The 20,518-nt window shown below is 31.9% G+C and overlaps 2 protein-coding genes across 7 annotated transcripts; both read right to left on the reverse strand.

Annotated features, from left to right (window-relative positions):
* Nucleotides 1–974: 974 nt before the first annotated feature.
* LOC128188551 (uncharacterized) lies at nucleotides 975–14,286 on the reverse strand. 6 transcript variants are annotated; one of them, XM_052859664.1, is made up of 12 exons: nucleotides 14,096–14,286; nucleotides 12,021–12,235; nucleotides 11,820–11,882; nucleotides 10,755–10,819; nucleotides 8,526–8,634; nucleotides 6,255–6,398; nucleotides 5,859–6,001; nucleotides 4,186–4,206; nucleotides 2,698–2,755; nucleotides 2,386–2,431; nucleotides 2,267–2,286; nucleotides 975–1,923 (listed from the first exon to the last, which is right to left on the reverse strand). In XM_052859664.1, exons 1-12 carry the CDS (start codon nucleotides 14,118–14,120, stop codon nucleotides 1,609–1,611), a joined length of 1,224 nt encoding a protein of 407 aa, XP_052715624.1. In that variant the 5' UTR covers nucleotides 14,121–14,286; the 3' UTR covers nucleotides 975–1,608. The 6 variants fall into 6 exon arrangements, with proteins under 6 accessions (XP_052715624.1, XP_052715621.1, XP_052715620.1 ...); XM_052859661.1 differs by lacking the exon at nucleotides 14,096–14,286 and adding an exon at nucleotides 13,631–13,773 and having other exon boundaries at nucleotides 2,698–2,752; XM_052859660.1 differs by lacking the exon at nucleotides 14,096–14,286 and adding an exon at nucleotides 13,631–13,773.
* Nucleotides 14,287–14,459: 173 nt separating this feature from the next.
* Nucleotides 14,460–18,926, reverse strand: LOC128190820 (transcription and mRNA export factor ENY2). Its single transcript, XM_052863021.1, has 5 exons — nucleotides 18,862–18,926; nucleotides 17,786–17,860; nucleotides 17,374–17,444; nucleotides 15,899–15,973; nucleotides 14,460–15,172 (listed from the first exon to the last, which is right to left on the reverse strand). The coding sequence occupies exons 1-5, from the start codon at nucleotides 18,867–18,869 to the stop codon at nucleotides 15,096–15,098; spliced, it is 306 nt and encodes a 101-aa protein (XP_052718981.1). The 5' UTR covers nucleotides 18,870–18,926; the 3' UTR covers nucleotides 14,460–15,095.
* Nucleotides 18,927–20,518: the final 1,592 nt, after the last annotated feature.

Consider the following 20,518-nt stretch of genomic DNA (forward strand, 5'->3'; position numbering starts at 1 on the left):
AACTACTCTTTAAATCCCGATGGTGTCAACCCGGGAACCATTATTAATCCGACAGTGTCAACCCGGGTTTCTTCAGTTACAGCTAATAATTTCCTGATGGTGTCAACCCAGGAGTTTTTCAGTTTTATATGCGAGTAGCCCCCGAGAAGGCCAAATATGTTGTATTTTGTGTGATGTTTTTTAATCTATGCTTTGTCAGAAGATTTATTTGTTGTGCTTTTGTTGGTGTTGAATAATTGTAAAGTATTTTCATGTTTAGGTTTAATATATTGTTCAACATACTTTGATTTGCTCTTAATATACAGTATGTATAAACTGAATATGAGTGAAAGAGAATACATTTATTAACTATTACTAAGATCTTTTTATTCCAGTGATCATAATTTCTCAAGTTCAACAAAGTGTATAGGCCTATGACCTTCACCAACATGTAGAATTATCACTAAACAATGAACCTACATGTATACCAAAATTATTCCAGGACTACTATATATATATATATATATATATATATATATATATATATATATATATATATATATATATATATATATATATATATATATATATATATATATATATATATATATATATATATATATATATATATATATATATATATATATATATATATATATATACACACACACACACCAAAATTATTCCAGGACTACTATATATATATATATATATATATATATATATATATATATATATATATATATGTGTGTGTGTGTGTGTGTGTGTGTGTGTGTGTGTGTGTGTGTGTGAGTTTTGCATTTGTTGAAAAAGGCATTGCAAGCAAAGAAATGTTAAAGTAAAAGTAAATTTTGACTCTTAATTACACCATTTCTGTTGCTTAATTATAGTTTATAGATGGATAAAAATGTATGCAAATCATTGCATTGAAGTTTAAGAGTGGCAATGTACTAGAAGTTATAGTAATACATGTATAAAAAAAATGCACAAAAAAATTCTTGTAAAGCATTTATGTTCATGATGCAACTGTATACCAAACAAGAATAAACAATTCTAAAATGATCAACAAAAACCAAACAAGCTCTGTTTCAGCTTAAGTATAAAATATAATTTGGCATTTCCAGAGGAAAATATGAGAGAAATAAATGGATCACACAGAAACATTTTCCTTCTTCTAAAACAATAACCAGTTGCTCTAAATGATCTCAGCAGGAACAAGATAATGTTACATCAATATTACAAAAGACAAGAGCAGGAAAAATACAAAAAGTAATACACAAAGGGATATCTTTAAAAAAATAAAGTATCAACACAAGTAATGAAAACATCACATTTACATAAAAAATTATCTCTATCACAATTACATTTTAGGAGCATAAAAAACCTCTTAATTCTAAGATCATTGATGTTTTTGGGAGATTAAAGTTTATGATTGGATATCAATCACCACACATCATTATACAGCTGCCATGCTGCAGTTTATTGATCCATCCTTGATGGAAACCCATTCTCTTTATTCACTCATACTGGAAGACAACTCTTCCACCATAATGTTTCTATGTTCATCACAGACTGTAAAGCTTTGGGAATCACAGTAAAAGAATAAACTTCACAAGTATTATAGCTTGATCAAGGCTCTTCCTCCACAGTATTATTTGCACTTTCCTCTGGGATTGCATCATCTGTATTAGGTTCTATCACATCTTCCACCCCCTGTCTTCCATCTGCTCTTCCCTTCATGTCCACTTCCTCTTCATGAAATCCATCATCCTCGCCGTTTGTCATGTTGTCTCTCTCACTGTTTCCACCCTCTGAGGGAGGAACCTCTGGGTTATCGTCTTTGTGGAGTGACAAACGACTGAGAGCCTCTTTCTGGTCAGGCTCTGGGGCAGGGTTCTCTGTTAGTGACCAGCCACCCAGGGGACTCTTTGGTCTCTCAACATTCTGAAAAATAAATGATTATTATCATTTTATCCAAATTTTACAACTAGCCACTCATATTACCAGAAAACAATTTAATTTTTCAAAACTTGTCCAAAAAAGTCATTTTCAAGCATCAGGAAGATCAACCAAAACGTTTAGTTTGCAGAGGGATTGATTATAGAACATTTGATACCTCCTTCAATAAAACTAAATATGTAACAGTTCAGCTCTTCACCTAAGTTCTATTTGTTTGATTGTTCAAAATTCAAATGCCTGGCCAATCTGCATTACATTACTGCATTTGTAAGTAATGAATAAAATCAGTTTACAGTTTTACAGATTATACAAGTATCTTAATACTTACTTCTCCAGAATTTTCTGCATCTAAGAAAGGAAAAAACAATTTTATCACATGATTATGTGCTGAATTTCATCAACTACAAATTATAATTTAATTTCTGGTCACTTGAATAATTGACTTACTATCATTTTCATTCTTTTCTGTGTTTCCTTCTTTGACAGTAAGTGCCTGAAATATAAACAAAAAAAGACTTCTACTGTGCCATTAATTTTGTTTTTTATGAATTTAAAATATATCGTTGAGAAAAACAAGAAGTGATTCTGACAACAAATTGCTCAAATTCAGGTATTGATAAGCAATGAACAAAAGATTCTGTGAATAAAACAAATAAAGAGGTCTGAAAAAAAAAAGTTGCAACTGTTAACTTTTTGAATGATTTAGACATTAAAAATTTGGGAGGGGTGTGAAAACCAAAGGATTTAATTCATTCCTACCTGCAAGTCTTCTTCCAACTGAGAATGGTGCTGAACTTTCTTGGAATGTTGACTGCTGCTAGGAGGTGGCAAGAGAGCCAGAAAGCATGGAAATACAAGGGGGAGGAAAGGTACAGAGAGGACAGAGAAAGGAGAACAACAGAAAAACAGCAAATATTAATGTCCATATCTTGTCATCCATAAACACATCTTATGTAGGTACCTGGTACATGCATTAATAAAGGGTCGAAATGGATATTCCATCTAACTTTTTTTTTATTTGATTTGAACATATTTTATCATGCAAATGTATATTTACTTAAAAGGATTATGCAGCAGGCAATATTAATTGCCTATGTAAACCTTCTACATAACCATAGAATCTCCTTTCTATAATTATTATCTGGACATGCATTGAAATCATTATGGGTGTGGTAAATTTAACTCACAATTGACTGGACCAGAACAAGCTTAAGGAACAAGATGGAAGTCATAAACCAGGGAAATCTTTAAAATCCTCTATACCAAAGGAAGGAAAGGATATGAAATCATCCAGCATTGCAGTAAAAATGCACTATGGTGTTCTTCATATTTAAGGAACCATTTTCGAGGATTTTAAATTTAAGTTTCTCTGCCAAAATGCATAGCTGATGTTTAAAACATGTACTTCCATGTACATTTAATTTTGTTGATCTGCTCAGCAATAAAATCCATGAAAATTGTTACTCGACAAATAATGATGAAACCATAGTAATAGCCTTGAAGGTTTAAAAAAAACTGGGGGGAAATATATCAACTTTAGCAGTTGATATGGGATAAGTTAGAGTTTCTAAATAATCAAAATGTTAGTTTTATCTCAGTTATGATTTTAATAAAAGTTTAGCAGGATAGATGTTCAAATTACCAGAACCTTTATCTAAAACCCATTACCATTTTCTTCCAAGCATTCATCTACTAGCATATGGACTGCTCATTAGAGAAGAACCTACATAGTTGATGATAAAGTTAAACTAATGGATTTAATTATAGGCATACATATATATACAAATTGTAACAAATGGTTACACTTGTTTAACTAGAAGGTAATTGGTTACACATCTTTTAAAACTTGAAATAAAAAATACTGAAAAGTTGACAGTGATCACTTTTTCAATTTTATACACTGAAGAGAATGAAATAAATGCAGAATTGTTTCAATTGGTACATGTCGCAATATATGTATTGGTTTTCAAATATCGTTTTGGCCTTTTTCTTGTTATTACCTATTATCAGAATTAAAGTTTGTTTTTTGGTTTTTTTTGAAGTATTTCAATAATTAATAGTAATATAGAATACTGTATGATAATAAATTGTGGTTAGATCTGGTATGCTGGGTAATATATAAGGTTACAAATCAGAGAAAAGAAAAGTTTTTAAGACATTTTTATCATTTGGCATTTCCTTTACACAGCTCAACAGGTATACAGAGAGTGGGATGAAACAACTCCTTAAAAATGGCATGATACTTACCATGCAGGCATATGAATGACCCTAATACATACAGAGAGAAAGACTGCTTTATTTTCAACACCTATTGTAATTCAATACCCTAATAATGCAAAACATGTAAGAATCAAATTGTGCCGCAAATTAATAAAGGGTAAGTACATGTACTATTGCATACATAACTATAAGTATTGAAGCTTGAATTCTTCAACTGCTTCATTCACAAACTTATACAAAGGAACAGATGTTCCCTGAATGAAAAGATCATTCACATTATCCTTGATGTTCCTACATCCACACTTCACAGGTTCCTGGTGGAATGTTCTGTGAGCAGCAGGGTTTGATTTCCTGTTTGGAAATTTCTTTTGGGACATCTCTTCTGAATTAGCCTGTTGATTGGAAATTTCCATACATGGTCCTTTTACTTTTTCTTTGCATGTCTTGTTAGGTTTCTTAGCCATTTTCCTCTTTAGACAAGTTGGAACCTTGGGTCCAGATTTGAATTCAAACCTAGGTTTCTTCACATTGGATTGGAAATCCCTCAGAATGGATGTAATACATTCTCCAATTATGTCCTGTTCTCCACTGGTTAATAAATCTGCCACAGCAACATCATCAAAGTCTACAATCCAATGTGTGAACTTCACTCTTTCTTCATCTTCCTTATGCTCATGGGGGAAAGCTTTCACTTCAGTGTCCTGTCGTAACTGTTTGTTTTTACCTTCAATACCACTTCGGGATGTTAACTCTCCTTCCAAAAAGTCCCCAGATACTAGTTCTTCATTGAGCTCTTCTTGGTCAATCTGAATTCCAGACTCCTTGCTATTATGACTAAGAATGGGAGATAATAGCTCAGATTTGGTTTGTAAAGAATCACCCAATTCTACTGTAGGTTTTGGAGGTATCTCCTCAAATGCAACCTGTTTAAAAACCTCTGGATCTCTATCATATTCTTTCTCATTTATTCTGTCCTCTACATCACATTCCTGTGAATGTTCGGGATGATTCTTAACAAGGCCTTGTCTTCTATGACTAGAATCATGAGAATGCAACATCACTGAAGCCTTGATGTTCAAGGTATTTTCTATGTTGTCTCCTAAATGACCCATCTCTGAAACCTCTGGTTCATTTCCCGCATTATCTTCAAGTACCTCTATATCAGTTCCTAGTACCTGAGCATTACTGAGCTGTCTTGAGAGCAGCCCTCTGAAGTAAAAGTTGTCTGGAGATTCCTGTTGATCTGGTTTGAGATCCACTCCTTGAATCGAGTTGTCCTCTCCCTCGATCACACTGGGCTCAGGACACACCGACTCCTCTTCCTCTATACACGGCTCCAAAGGATAAGTATGCCTTGTGTGGGGGCAAAAAGGGGGAAAACAGACAGAAAGAATAGAATAGAACAAAAAGAAAGAATAGAACAGAAAGAAAGACTAAAACAGAAAGAAAATTTAAGATGAAAGATGTACATACAGACCATGTATTAAAGATACTTTTAAATAAAGTTAATCTGCATTTTTTGTGGAAATGACAGTTAAAGTAACAGTATAAGTACAATGCTGAAGATGTTACGTGAGTATTTTTATGTATGCTTTTTTAGAAAAATGACCTAGAATTGAATATATAATTATATTTGAAATGTGTATTAATCAGCAGCACACAACAAAAAGTACAACCATACACAACATGTGACTACTTACCGGTTTTGTCTTCTTGACGACTGCCTGGATTTTGAAATCTCTCTTAGTCTATGGAGCTCTTCCTCATCCACATGATACTTGGGTTTAAGATTAATTGAATTTCCAGTCATAAAATACATTCTGTCTACTCTGTGAGTTACTATCTGTAAGAACAAGAAATTGTAAATTATGCAAAATGTTAAAGTGTGCTATTTAATTCAATACTATGGAAAGAGTTCCACGAAGTCTTGTCAGGGAAGGCAACACTTTTAACACAAATTCTAAAATCGTTCAGAAGGTGTTGGGACAGATTGACAGACTTCCCTAAAAGGAGGATGAGACTAAGACCCTTATGTATACATTTCAAGAAAAAAAAATGGCATGTACATTGAAATAGCAGATTGCAAACAATCCTACCTCTGAGTTGCGTTTCAGGGACCTGGAATTGGCAAGGTCAGTCCATTCCTTCTCCAGCCTCAGGCCCTGGCCACTGGTGTTCCAGCGAGAGCTCTGGGAGCTGTTAGCTGACTGTAGAAATCTCTTTTCATCAGCTACACTACTCTAAAAAAACACAACAGGACTACTTAAAAATCAATTTTTTAAAAGTCTTCTTTAAATACATAGTAAACTTTCTGTATACGGTAAATTTCTCAGGTTATGAATTAAAACCATGCACTCAAGTATGACAAAAAAAAGGAACAAAGTACAAGAACCTTCTCTAGGGGTTTTAATAGCAATTAAGACTCTAATCTATTAAGAGTAAAATATGTTACTTCTGCAGACATTTTAATCTCTAACTTCTTATAAAAGACAAATGATTATTCCACCTCTTTGGTTAGAGGCAGACAGATTGGTGCAGTAACTAATCCGCTGTTTCCCTCACTTTCAGGGAATCAAGGTCCTGAACTGTACAAAATTTCCTTAACCCCTGAAACACACTTGCAAGGGGGACAACTCAAGGAATCAAAATAAAATGTCTATGAATCCAGCAAACTTCCATCAGAGTTCGTATGCACACAAATCATGACACCTACTCAGGGTCAGCTTGACTAACTCATTACTATATAGAACTTATATCCATATAATATTATAAAAATACTTTTCCTCTATTGTTTGGACTAGTTGTTAATCTGAAATAATTTTTTTTAAAATAAAACAGTACATGCAGCCATCCAATCATTTAGATAAAAAAGCATTACAGTAAAACACGGTTATAACGAACATGCTTATAATGAATTGATGCTTACAGCGAAGTGATTTTCATTCCACGTGTGATTATTAAATAACTTGATGGATATAATGAATTACGCTTATAACGAAGCAAACTCGCCTATCCATGGCACTTCGTTATAAGTGTGTTTTTAAAATACTGGATATTCATGTACATGTAATCAGTTACCATAAAAGCTCCTTAAATGTTACAAGGCACAGAGTTAGTCAATTATAAAAGCTACATCAACTCAAATCACTTTACAAAAACTACTAGTATCATCATAGTGTAGAAAACACAATATTATAATGACTTTTTCTGCTTACTTTGTCTAATTCTAATATACAGGTTATTCAAAGAAACAGAATGGTACTTGGGTAATCAATATTTCAAACCCCTCTTACTCCAAATAACAAAGAATGAAAGAAAAAACAATAAACTTGGATTGAATTGAAGATTTATATAATTTTAGAAAATTGAATAAGAAAGCAAAGTACAATTTGCATGCCTAATCTATACAGCAAACCTTATACTCTTGACACATCTTTACCTTTACAGTGAAGGTGAGGTATACTGGGCTGGGTTAGTAAGTTAAAGTAATCCCTTCCTTCACACTGTTTCTAGGTATGTATACACACTCTTGGTGGGGGATTTTAATCTTTCAGGGAGAAGTAAATATGTATGGACAAATTGGCATGTTTGCACAGTGCTTTATAATCTGAGACGGCAGAGCTGATATTGATAGAAATCACTTTCATTTATAAAAGTAACAATGCATATGCTGCACACTAATGGTAGATATTTCTTCACTTGGTCCAGTTAAAGCTTTCAAATATACACTAGCTATTATCTACACAGCCTTTGTATCTCAATGACAAATTCTCTGTCTGTGTCTGCAATAACTCTGAATATTGATTTAAACTGAACTTTTCCTTTTAAAGATATGATTACCGCTTTCGGTTTTCCTTTATCCACAGTACTGTACATTTAATTGTAAAACTGCAATACCGCTGATAACACAAAACCTTAATAAAAACTAATTCATATCTACAGAATTACTGAGAGTTTAAACTACAAATTTAATAATCAATTTTTTTTTTAAATTAGATATCAATACAATGAATTATTTTTTACAAAGAAGGTTTCATTGGCAATCAACCAAACTCTGAGTTGATGAAAAAATTGTCTAATATTATTCCATATACCGGTAAATGCAGAAATAAAATGAGAAATCTAATACGACTGTGTATCTGATTATATTTTTAACTGTTTCTTCTAAGCTTCCCAGAAGATTTCAATCATTTCATACCTTCTGCCAATTTCATTGCACTGTCTACAAATCAAGCACCACAAAAGGAGGCCGGCTCTCTCTCTCTCTCTCCTCTCTTCTCTCTCTCTCTTCTCTCTCTCTCTCTCTCTCTGTGCAAACCACACAAAGACTTTTTAAACAATTTTTTGCAGTATAAAATGCTACTCACCAGATAGCCGCGACTAGAGGCACTTTTAGACTTGTTAGACTTGACCAGCCCCCCTTTACTCTGGTTAGCACTCCTCTTGGTGCTGTATGGCACGACGGACTTGGTAGTCCTACAAGTAAACACATCTCCATCAAACATTACACAAAAACATAAGCACTATAACCCCCTCTGTTTAATCTCTTTTTAAAACATGGCACTGCTTGAACATGACTCTAGTGAGATGACTTTGAAAAGAAATTTGGAAGTGTTATTTGTAGCTCTTAAGATTTATTTTTATTATAGATGGAAGACTTTTAATACAACATAGTAAATGGAAGTACAGTACATGATATACTTAATTTTGTTGACAAGGATCTAGCTATCAATACAATGTGTAATCAAAAATTGCACTTCAACGAACATTTTGTGAATCAACTCAACAACAATTAAATCCTCAAAAATTAGTATTATATTGATTAAACCACATTAGTTCTTATTTTGTTACAAAGAGTATATTGTATCAAATAAGCACTAGCATCAAAGTTCAACTATTAAATAATAATGCTCTTATTCTTAATATTTAGGCTTCAAACAGTTCAACACTTACATGCTTAGCTGTATATCCATTATAATCTTATTATATCGGTAGACTGATACACTGTACCCAAATATTGGGTTCTCTTCCAAGGATTGTTTCAATACGGTTACCTACATAATACGCCAATATTGATATCTTTCTCCATTAGAAAGAAATATCAATATCTCCATGAATGTTTGCCTCAGACATTCAATTCATAGAGTTCATAATGCAGCAAGGGGGTATTATGCTATTGTGAAATTAAATACGCAAGCTTAAACATAACAAAACTTATTTAAAATTGTCTGTCTCTTTAACTGTTCTCCAGGCAAGTAATGCACACACCAACACGCCTTCCACAGGTATTCACGGTGGGATACTTGATTAGGACAAATGTCTTCAAGTTTTAAAAGTATTGAATCATTTCCAAACGCAAGCTGCTAATCAGTTCTTTCAATCAGTCTATGTATTGATGTTTGCGAACATTAAAAGCAACCATTTTCCTGTGCCAGTTTACACATACATCAATGTCTGCTACACTCTATATCAAAATACACAGTCTTTTCAGCCTTAAGTTTTTAAAATCATACTGATGATAAACAGGGGTTTTTTTCATAACAAATTTGTGACTTCAAAGTGCCTATTAATACACGTCACAAAACACCAAAGCACATGCACATCAACAAACTCAAAAAATTTAGTTTTCCTTTTTATAAGGGGACAATGAATTTATATCAACGAGTGGATGTATATTTGAGGCAAGGCAATTAGTACGTAGATTAGATCCATTTAAATCTTGGTGATCGACGCTTTCAGCCAGATCAGTTCTAATTTTATATTTAAAGTTGACTTTGTGTATATGTATACATACTTATAGCTAGTTCTTCATATCTTAAGCACATTATGAAATAATCTAGCGTTGAAATAAAATGTGATGTGTACTTAAAATTTGCTATTTACAATTAGGGTGGCATGTAACTTGATCATTTGGGATCGAGGATTCTGAAATATAAATACATGTAATTCCTTTTGATGCAAACACTTAACAGTAAAAAACTGTAATGGATGTAAATCTTATAAAAGATTTGTCTACATAAAAATGCTTTTTTGAAGGAAAAATACTGAATGAACATATATATTGAAAACAGAATAACAAAAGCCCTTTCGAAAAATGAGAATGTGCTTTGGCATTGCAATGAAAAAAGTTACGGTATCCTATGCCAGGCCATCCAAATCATCAATACTTCTTGTCATACATACATTTAACATGGCTTTATTGGTTACCCATGGACAATCTTTACTAGCATAGGACTGTTTATTTATTGTGATTATTTTCAAAGTTGCAATAAAACCAGTTCCTTTTAGAATCTGTCATATATTTCATGCATGTATAATGCTAGTCTTAAGCTACTGATGCTACATTAATAAACACAACTCAAATTCCAGTATAAGTCACAGCTTTCTGTCCGTCAATAATAAACTTCCATCAAAATGTTGATTTCTATATGCACAAAGAATGACACAAAGCAAATAAATTGAAACAAGAGAGAATGTTATGGTTAAGTATTATTTCTTTCTTTAAACACTGCTCAATGAATAGTTAAATGGATGATGGCATTCAAGCTACCAAACTGAAAAGAAACACCTGGTCCAATACAGGTATTTTTACCTACCTATAATATGTTGGTTGCTCATACAAGTTTTCATTGTTATACTCTGGTACTTCTAAACGTGATAGCTAGAAATAAGAACAAAACCTTTTTTTACATAACTTACACGTTTTAAGTACTGAGAAATTAACAAATTTTGAATGAATTAAGTAAAGAAAGGATGAAACACCTACAATGTACATTTTGTGATGACATATAATCTGCATTTTTTTTATGTAAACTTAGACAATAAGATCAACCCTATAATTATTTTTATTCCAAATCTTACTGTAGGTCCAACATTTTTATAGCTGTGCAACAAAGCCACCAACTTTGACTAAATTGAGGATATATTCTGGCTAAGGGCTTTTATACATATATTTTTATCGTATTTAACTCTATAACCAGTATATTACCCAGCATATATTATAATCAAGTGTCAAGTGGTGTTATATGCATTCATTAATTGATAGAATTGATGCTTGATAATCTTTAATTAAAGAAATGACAGATGGATTTGATGACTGTTATTAAAACTACTGAGGAAAATATCCATAACCACATCTTGAATTTTATTCATTTTAAATACTGAATAACAATATTTATATATTCATACATAGAAACTTAAACATTATATACTGCTGTTTGCTTGTTTATCAATTTTTCTCTTTCCTTGTTGAAAGTATCTAATAGTCAAATAAACAGTTATAATTACCTAAATATTATTCCGACTCAATTTTGTACCTATTACCATTTAGTCATGCATATACATGTATTTATATTCAAAAGATTAGTTCATTTCCACTAATTGTCACTTGAGTATTGGCCGGCAGTAGCTTATAGTAATACAATGTATGTAAATATTGTATAACCTATCAACAATGTTACCTAGGCTAGTATTTTCTGGTAAAAAATTAATACATATGTACATCATATGAACAAGTCTTATAGCACTACATATAGAATAGATTCAATTTGAGGCTTCATTAAAAGTAATATCAGAGGTTGAGAGTAAGAAATTTTATATGCAAGCGAAGAACATGCACCAGCAATAGTATTGTTAGAATCCTATGCATACACTGTTCTTACCAAATACAGCTGTTCACTGATAACTAAGTCAGACGGAGAATAAAAATCTTTCCTTCCTACAACCTGTAGAACAATTTCTTTCCAAATAAAGCAATTAATTTTATTAATTCATTAGTGATTTAAAAAAACAATAAAGTAATTGTACAAAAAATTTCTCACATACTGGCTATTTTATGTAAAAGTAGTAGACTAATTGCTTACCCCTTCAGAATATGGACGAGACATGCGCATTGGTTGTCCACTGTAGGCGTGGTTCGTCACACGAGTTGGGACCCCTCGCGGACTAAGGATGAACATTTTCTGCTTCATGCTACTGAGTGGTGTATTAATTGGTACACCATTTTTGTCCACGAGTCGTAGAGAATCCAGGCCTGGGTGTACTACTTTACGAAATATTCTCTCTGTGGCCTGGAAATCTAGAAAAAAGAATTGAACATTACACAATAAACGTCTTATGTTATCATCAAAAGCCTGCCAGTAATGTAATATGAATGGCATTTTGTAAATAAACAAAGTAAGTTTGACAGCATTTAAAGTTACCAAAAAATAAATAAACAAAGTAAGTTTGACAGCATTTAAAGTTACCACAAAAATGTATCCTAAAGATGTGTCCAGTGATAAATACAAATGCATGTTGTACAAACAGACATTGCTTGTAGTTTACTATCTTAAACTTCTTTCAAGAAAATGATGAGCTACATTCTAAATTAATCATCGTACCAAGCTTCAATTTCAACTATACTCTGTCCCAAGATATTTTGGATTCACGTTTGGACGATTTTTAATAAAAATACACTTACCTGTGAAAGAAGTGCAATTGAAATAGTTGAAAGGGATATTTTCCAAGATAATTTCATTGACACATTATCATCTTTCACTCGGAAAAATTCACAGGAACGAAAACAGATTCCTTACGGAGATTTATAATGGGGAATGTTTACATCTTTTCTCCATTCGGAATACACTCGGAATACATCGCGCAATATTTCAACGTTATCATCCGGGCTTGCTGCAATGCAAAATCTCCGTAGACATCACATTTTTTAGCATTGTATTGAAACCTGATAAGCTAACAGGGGCGTTTTGACTGAGAAATCTTTGGAAAGAACTATATATGATAAGAGTTAAATTTGGCCCCCATAATTAGCCAATTTTAAAGTGTTTCGGGTACAATAAAATGTTAACTAATTTTTTAGAAGAGTTGATGTAAAATATATTTTTCATCTATTTATTTGATTTATTTGCACTCACTGGTAGTATATGACGTCAGAAGTGACGCCATTTCTATAATTCAATCAAAATCAGCCAAAAATTGACATTTTTCTTATCTATTTACAAATGGGAAATATAGAGCGCATGCTTGAACAAGGAAAATTTTTTTGTCACTTATTAGTCTTGGCTAGATACATCTCTGATTAAAATATTTTATTTGTTCAAGAATGCGCTCTATGTTTTCAGAAGGAAAAACTGTTTGAAAACAAGCTGTTTTACGCTAAAAATGCAAAAATGGCGGGAAAAAGTTGTCTTTACAATGTCATATGTTTCTAAATTGTGGGCACTTGAACCAAAACGAATATTTTGTAAACACATCACATACATATCTGTACTAAGAAAACAAAGAATGATAGTAAAATGATGATGTTCATTTTAGGGGGCCATTTTAGGCCCTTATCATATATAGTCCTTTTTCATACTTTTGAATGAACATTGTTTGGATCCTGAGGTATTTATAAATATCAAACAATCAAGCCAAACGTGAATCCAAAATATCTTGGGACAGAGTATAGACGAAAGACTAATAATAAAATTACCGTTTTGTTTTCCCAGGTTTTGGTACAAAACTTGTTCAAATGCATCCATTTTTATTTGTTCAGGCTATACAGTACGATGGTATCATTTTCAGCTCATTTCAAAGTTTAAACAACTATAGATTTAAGTTTAATCTCTCATACAACAATACCCCGTAAATCAATTCTTTTAACTCGACAACCAACAAAAGTTGAAAGAGTTAATCAATAAACGTATAGCTCTTTCAATTGATAACAAAATGTCAACTTCAATTTAAATGTTCGCTATTTTTTGAGGCAAGAAAAATCGAAATTGTGGCTAATGTTTTAATGTTTGGTCCTCCTGAATGTCAGTTACGATACTATTTATTACTCAGGTTGGCATGCGACAGTAAATCACCCATGTACATTTTATCAATGCGATTTAAAATGCGATCTTTTTACAGATAGATATCGTCTGCTATCTCCTATCTAATCGCAGAAACTTACCACTACTCCTCTGCGAATCCATCATTTTCAAATCAATTACAGTACAGAACACAACATCTTTGGCGGATAGCCACTGATACACGATTACAGGGTCAGGTGATGTCAAGCATGGCTTTTACTTTCCAGCCATGTTAACACTTGCGATTTTCTCGGCGACCTCCCGCCATTTGTATACGTGTGACGTCACGGTTACTAAGAAGAGTTCCAGGGACCGTTCAGTTGTAAAGATTTTTATCGAGAAAGTCGTGAAGAATGCGGGGGGGGGGGGGGGGGGCTGTCTCACTGCTATACAAATAACTATCTCAATACAGAACCCCTTGTTCCGAATTTACACACGGCCATTAATAAACAAATAATAAAGACATTATCATTTCGTCATTTTTATTTATTATTTGGAAGTCAATAACAATAAAAACATGTGTCGTTTTTCTTATTACCAGGACTGATTTAATACTGAATAACATAAAGTAATCCTAGTATTGTACAGGTATGCCTTTATTGGACTTGCTATTCAGAAGACAGAGACGTTATTTATGTCTCTGTAAGAAGATCAAACTTGCGTACTTAAAATTTAAAAATAAAATGCGGGGAAAAAAAGTACATCAGAATTTTCTTCCCCAATATCATACCAGTAATGATTAGATCATAAATCTGCTTAAAAGACACTAAACATTTAAATGATGCAACATCATAACTCAGTTATTAAAGATTTTAAAATTTGACACATGTACACATCTGGAATTCCTTACTATAAATTAACGTTACACATATAAAATTTATAGATTGAATCATAATATTGTCTTGCATATAAATGAAAATGAAAGAATTATATACACAGTCACAGAAAGTGTCTCTCTACAGGACTCAATGATTTACACTACTACATTGATCTTATAATAGGTGGCTCATTAGATGACGGTGATGTATCTATAATTATATTTATGGTATATCATGTCCATAGGACAATCATACAACATTTTGGGAAGCTCCAGATCCAAGATCAATTATCAGCCTGTTGGGCAAGGAATGTCCTAATTCTTTGTAACAATTCTTTTTTCACATTGTCGGGTACAAGAGCTGCAAGATAGAAATCAAAACATTTCATCATCACTTAGAATTTATTACCAGTATATTTTCAAGTGGTTGAAAAAACAAATACAATGTATTTCCATAAAATCACAAGCGGAAAAGTCACCAAGCTTTCTTATTGTACATTGTAATAAAATTGTAATAAATGAAAATGGTATACTTGTTTCAACATTCTCAGTGCAAAATATTTATTCATGCATTCAGTCATATTCATATTACATGCAGAAGTACACATGTATAATCTTCTAACCGTCAAAATCACTCTCTCTCTCTCTCTCTCTCTCTCTCTCTCTCTCTCTCTCTCTCTGAATACTAGTACATATGCTGAATAAGATGAAATACTTTCAACATGCATTACAACATTTCATATTCAGAATTAGAAGCCAGCATTTGTAAGATGAAACTGTGCTTTCCCATAAACTGTCATTGCAGATGATGCACATGAATACACACAAATTTAATTAAAAGTAGTAAGTGCCAAATGGAGATATTTTACATGAATAACAGACAAAAAATTGAAGCCAAAAAGCCTGTTTTAAAAACTACAAAATGGCAACTGTGATGAACCTTATTATTATAGGATAGAAAATTCTTGTGATAAAAAGAAATATTTATAACGTAAGGTGCCTAGGGGACGAATGGACAAACTGATATGCTCTCTTGCTTGGTAGTACATTGTATCAGTAGCTGAGCTCTGCTTTATTAAATACTGACCTCTTCCTTTCGGTGTTATTTCCGCGACTAAATCATCGACTGTTATATGTTCCAGTCCTTTCTGCTTTACAACCTCTGTAATCAAAGAGTTCCTATTTGTTAGTAAATAGTTTTAGGAGTTCAAATCTTCTTTAACATTTAACATCATATGATTAATACAAATGTATATATCTGCAAAATTCAAAACAGGTGTTAAGATTTAGCAAAATCACGTACAGTGTAAAGTGTGTGCATTTGTGGAGAAAGAGTTACCGGTCAAAATGTACACTTTTAATGCAAGTTGTTTCTACTTCATCTGGCTTGATAAAACATGTATTTCTATACATGTACATGTGTATACTATTTGAATATTTTTCAATCAAGATCATGATGATGATATATAATGTTGGCAATGATATCCAAAAAAGAATTATGCCATTTCTGAATTCAAATTAAATGATGTCTTTGATAGCTAAAGTCTTTATAAAACTTCAAATGTCTAAATTTTTTTGTTTCTATGTGTTAGTCAGGCACTAAAGTTAGCTACAATTTATTACGACATCTAACCATGCATAACCAAAGGCAAAAGAGAGCTGTGTGAAATAAATTAATACCGGTACTGTAACAGTTGTAGTACATGTATTCAGTATCTTGAATATGGGTCATCTCAAACACCCTGGTTTGTTAATACATGTATATGTACAATTTTTTTTTTTAAATTCCTGATATCCTGGATATGTTAATCTTGAACATTTTGATGATGTTGAAGTACATTAGGTCCCAAGCTGGTTTATCTCAAAGTGAACTAATTTTTTAAGTCTGCTTAGCATAGATAACTGTGTTCTTATTTCAAAGACATTTATCTGCAGAAATATTTACACCCATTCAAATTTACCCCAAAAACATGCAAGTGTAAGTTAACTACAAACCGAGACAGAATTGCATGGTGAACTTCTGGTATTGTAGTTGATTGTGCTGTTTTATATTATGAATACTGTAATTATAGTATATTTATTGTAAAGGTGAATGATAAGTTATACTACACCTAATAAACTTTGATAAGTTTTTTTAAGGACCCTCCCTTCCCCCTCCCCACACCCTAAAAGTATGAGGTACGGATAATTGCTTAGTGAAGTTTGAAGCAGTGAAAATTTACACTGTGAAATCAAACCTATGATTACACCTAAAATAAAAAAGCCAAAAGAAATACAAAATAACAATCATGAATAAAGTTTACAAGACAGTGATACACTGAAGTGATTTAATCATGTGAAAAAAAAAATAATTCTCAACAGTTTCATTATAAACAGTGATTCTTCTGTAAGATTAATATTAGATACATCTTAATGTAGTACATGTATTATACCCTATGAGAGATAATTTTGACAACGGTGTACTATTCAGTACTTTTATATTAAAGGTCATAAAATAATGTTCTGCAAGTAAATAATACACTTTACCTTAACAATGTTCTGTCAATAAATAATACATCTTACCTTTACAATGCTGCTTCAGTTGATCTCTCCATCCACACTCTATCAGTCTTGTTCTTAGCAAGTCTTTTAATCTATGATAAAAATAAAATAACATTGACAAAGATGTATAAAAATATCAAAAGACTTGTCATTTAAGGAAAACAATATCATATTCATCTATATCATATGATGAAATAAATAGAAAATCTGATCTTCAAATTTTCGAGAAAAAAACTAGCCTGATGCTAAATGACTGGCAAAGATTTATTCATGAAATTATATGACTAGAGATCACAGTCAAGGGAACAAGGGAAAATTTTGGTAGCAGCTTGAGACATAGATCTTGTAAAATTGATTACACAAATTTTGAATTTCAAAATTTCAAATTTTCAAAAGCTTGATTTTGCTTTTTCTCTTCTCAAAATCAGCTCACCTGTCACGCTCCCCAGTTTCCACCAATTTTTGGTTGATGGTTGCTCTCATCTGCGCATCTTTTCTTTTTATATCACTGCAATAATACAGTAGTGAGTACTAAATAATTTATCATTGTATCAAGTTCATACAGTTATCAACACTTATAAGCACAGCTTTAAATATACAATGGATAAATACTGGTTCATGTATCTAGATCAAATTTCATTTTATTTTGAAAAACTCAATATTCTTAAACCATTCCAACACTTTAATTATATATTCATGTAAATAACATTGTCATTTCTGGTACATGACAATGTTTTCAATCAATTTCTTATTCAAATACATCCAGAAGAAAAGGTTGAGTATAATTCTCTATGTGGATTGTATGGAATCCTTGATTTGTAAATAACCCTTCAATTTATCAGTCACTTAAAACCAACATTTGTACAGAATTGTTAAAGAATAATGGCTTGATTAATTTATTAAAAAGTTTAGGATTGATAAATTTAGCATTTTCTAGCTTTTTCGACATAACATTAAAATAATTTTCCAACTTTCTGTTCCTGAGATTTGATAATAAGAATCTGAAGTAAGATTTTTTGGTTTGCATATTTTTGCAAAGGATATATGGCACATGCTGCAGCTCTAAAACAAATGTTTCAATGTGGATTGGAATGCCAGATTTTAAATAAGAGCAATCAAAAAAGTATTCCCAATGAATGCCAAAATGTGTTTATTAAATCTTCACAAAATAAATTTCAAATAAGACTTCAATGAAATATATAGAAAAAAAGAATAAATTTACATACTTTTGGCACGTGAATGTACGTAAAAGACATGTACAGACTACAGATTTAAGATTTTGCCTGTTTCTCATTTATTTACAACAAATTGATAAAACCGGTGACTCCTGTGATTCATCCATGTAAAAAGAATTAGTTTTAGCTTCATTTAGAAAAAAAAATTCATAAATTTTAACAAAAAAAAAGAAAATTTCAAACACATCACATTGCTACCAACATATCAAATATTCATTGTGATATCAAGAGAGTGAATAAATAATAACTAAAGAATGCAAGTCTCTGTACTTACTCAGCCATGATTGTTTGCTGTGTTCAGAATAAAATGTCATTTGATCCCGATCGTTTATGAAGTTGCTACGGGGAAAAATATAATTGCACAATTTAATATTTTACTTTTCAACGTTGTGATATAAATTTATAAATTCCGAAATAATTGTTATAAATCAAGGCATTCACTTTTTATATACTATCTTAAATATAATTAAAAATATCATGTCTTTCCAGACAAAACCTATCAAAAAGTTATATACTGTACTGATAAGTTTGTATTTTATCAAAAGGGACACGTTTGTTTATTATATTGTCCAGAAACATTAGTTGATGAGTAATGCAGTATATGACACTCCCACGCAGAGTATACAAAAAAGGTAAAATTGTTCTAATTATCATTATCTAACATCTATGAGAAATATAAATATTAGAAAATTCCTTTTAAAAAGCAAGAGGCCTCTTTGACCAATCATCGTGGAATAAATAGAAATTTTGGTTGTTCAGTTTATTTAACAATTTAAGGAATAAGGAATCATTCTTTGCATGAGGTGATAATTTTGGTCGGGGCGTGATCAAATCCAATAAAGCCCGAAGGGCGCCTGTAAAGTGCGAAACGAAATCGAAACGAAACCTAACGAAACGAAACGAAACCAATCGAAACGAAACAAAACCAAAAATCGAAACGAAACGAAACGGAATTAAACAAAACTAAAAACCAATTATGACAACATAAAAGTGAAAAATTTTTAACCATAAATACATGTACAATGTATAACAACCTGTATGTGTCAAATTTGCCATTGTAAATTCTTAAGCCGATTACCCGGATTTTGTAAAAAAACAAAAAAAAAAACAAAAAAAAAAAAAAAATAAAATAAAGTAAAAAACTGATTTACATTGTAATATCCACATCTTTTTGTACGCACTCAAGTTTGGAGAGAGAGAAAGAAAGAGAAAGAGAGAGGATGGTTATACTGTAAACGTATTAAAAACTGTCTTTAGTCCTTTGGCGTTTTTGGCGGAAAACGGCGACCACAAAATCAAGTACATTATCAAATGTAAAATATATAAGTAGATAAAAAGGTAAATTCATAAATCCGCTTAATCAAATCCATGCTAACTTCCGCCAAATATCGTACACCTTAAACAAAGTACGTTTACAGTATTTACGGAGACATTCCAACCACAAGATTTTTGGGAGTTGATTTTAATCAATTCTCCTATGCAGTTACTCACACAAACCGAAAGTGAAACAGTGTTTGGACCTCAGCACAAATCATCGCTGATGACAAGACTTAATTCTTGAAAATAATTGATAAATTCGATATAATGTATGCTAAAGCATTGTTTTTCAAGGAAACTTATTTATAAATACCTTTAAAATAGTCAGACTTTAAATGGTACGAACAATTTAGGTATTTTTTTTATAGTCGTATGTATTCCTACGCCAGAGTTCAATATAGTCTCGTTCAACTCGACGCTCGGCTGTCTCCGTAAATCTCCGACAAGCAGATAGTCTCTCTTGCTTGTCGGAGATTTACGGTGTCAGCCGATCGTTTGGTTGAAGGAGACTAGAGTTCAATATTGCTTGGATCCATACAATTTTCGAGAAATATTTCTATTACTGATACATAGTTTGATTGAATTAATTTTATCTTTAAATATTATTTTAATAT

Source organism: Crassostrea angulata, chromosome 6, assembly GCF_025612915.1.
Source record: "Crassostrea angulata isolate pt1a10 chromosome 6, ASM2561291v2, whole genome shotgun sequence".
Taxonomy (NCBI): Eukaryota; Metazoa; Mollusca; class Bivalvia; order Ostreida; family Ostreidae; genus Magallana; species Magallana angulata.

Coding starts and splice junctions, on each gene's coding strand:
- LOC128188551 (XM_052859660.1), bottom strand. CDS start 13,679: ATGGATGCATTTGAACAAGTTTTGTACCAAAACCTGGGAAAACAAAAC. Junction 6,399..8,525: donor CCTCTAGTCGCGGCTATCTG/GTGAGTAGCATT, acceptor GTGTTTTTTTAG/AGTAGTGTAGCTGATGAAAA. Junction 2,432..2,697: donor AGTTGGAAGAAGACTTGCAG/GTAGGAATGAAT, acceptor TTTATATTTCAG/GCACTTACTGTCAAAGAAGG.
- LOC128190820 (XM_052863021.1), bottom strand. Junction 15,974..17,373: donor ACTGAAGCAGCATTGTAAAG/GTAAGATGTATT, acceptor CTTTGATTACAG/AGGTTGTAAAGCAGAAAGGA. Junction 15,173..15,898: donor AATAACACCGAAAGGAAGAG/GTCAGTATTTAA, acceptor TCTATCTTGCAG/CTCTTGTACCCGACAATGTG.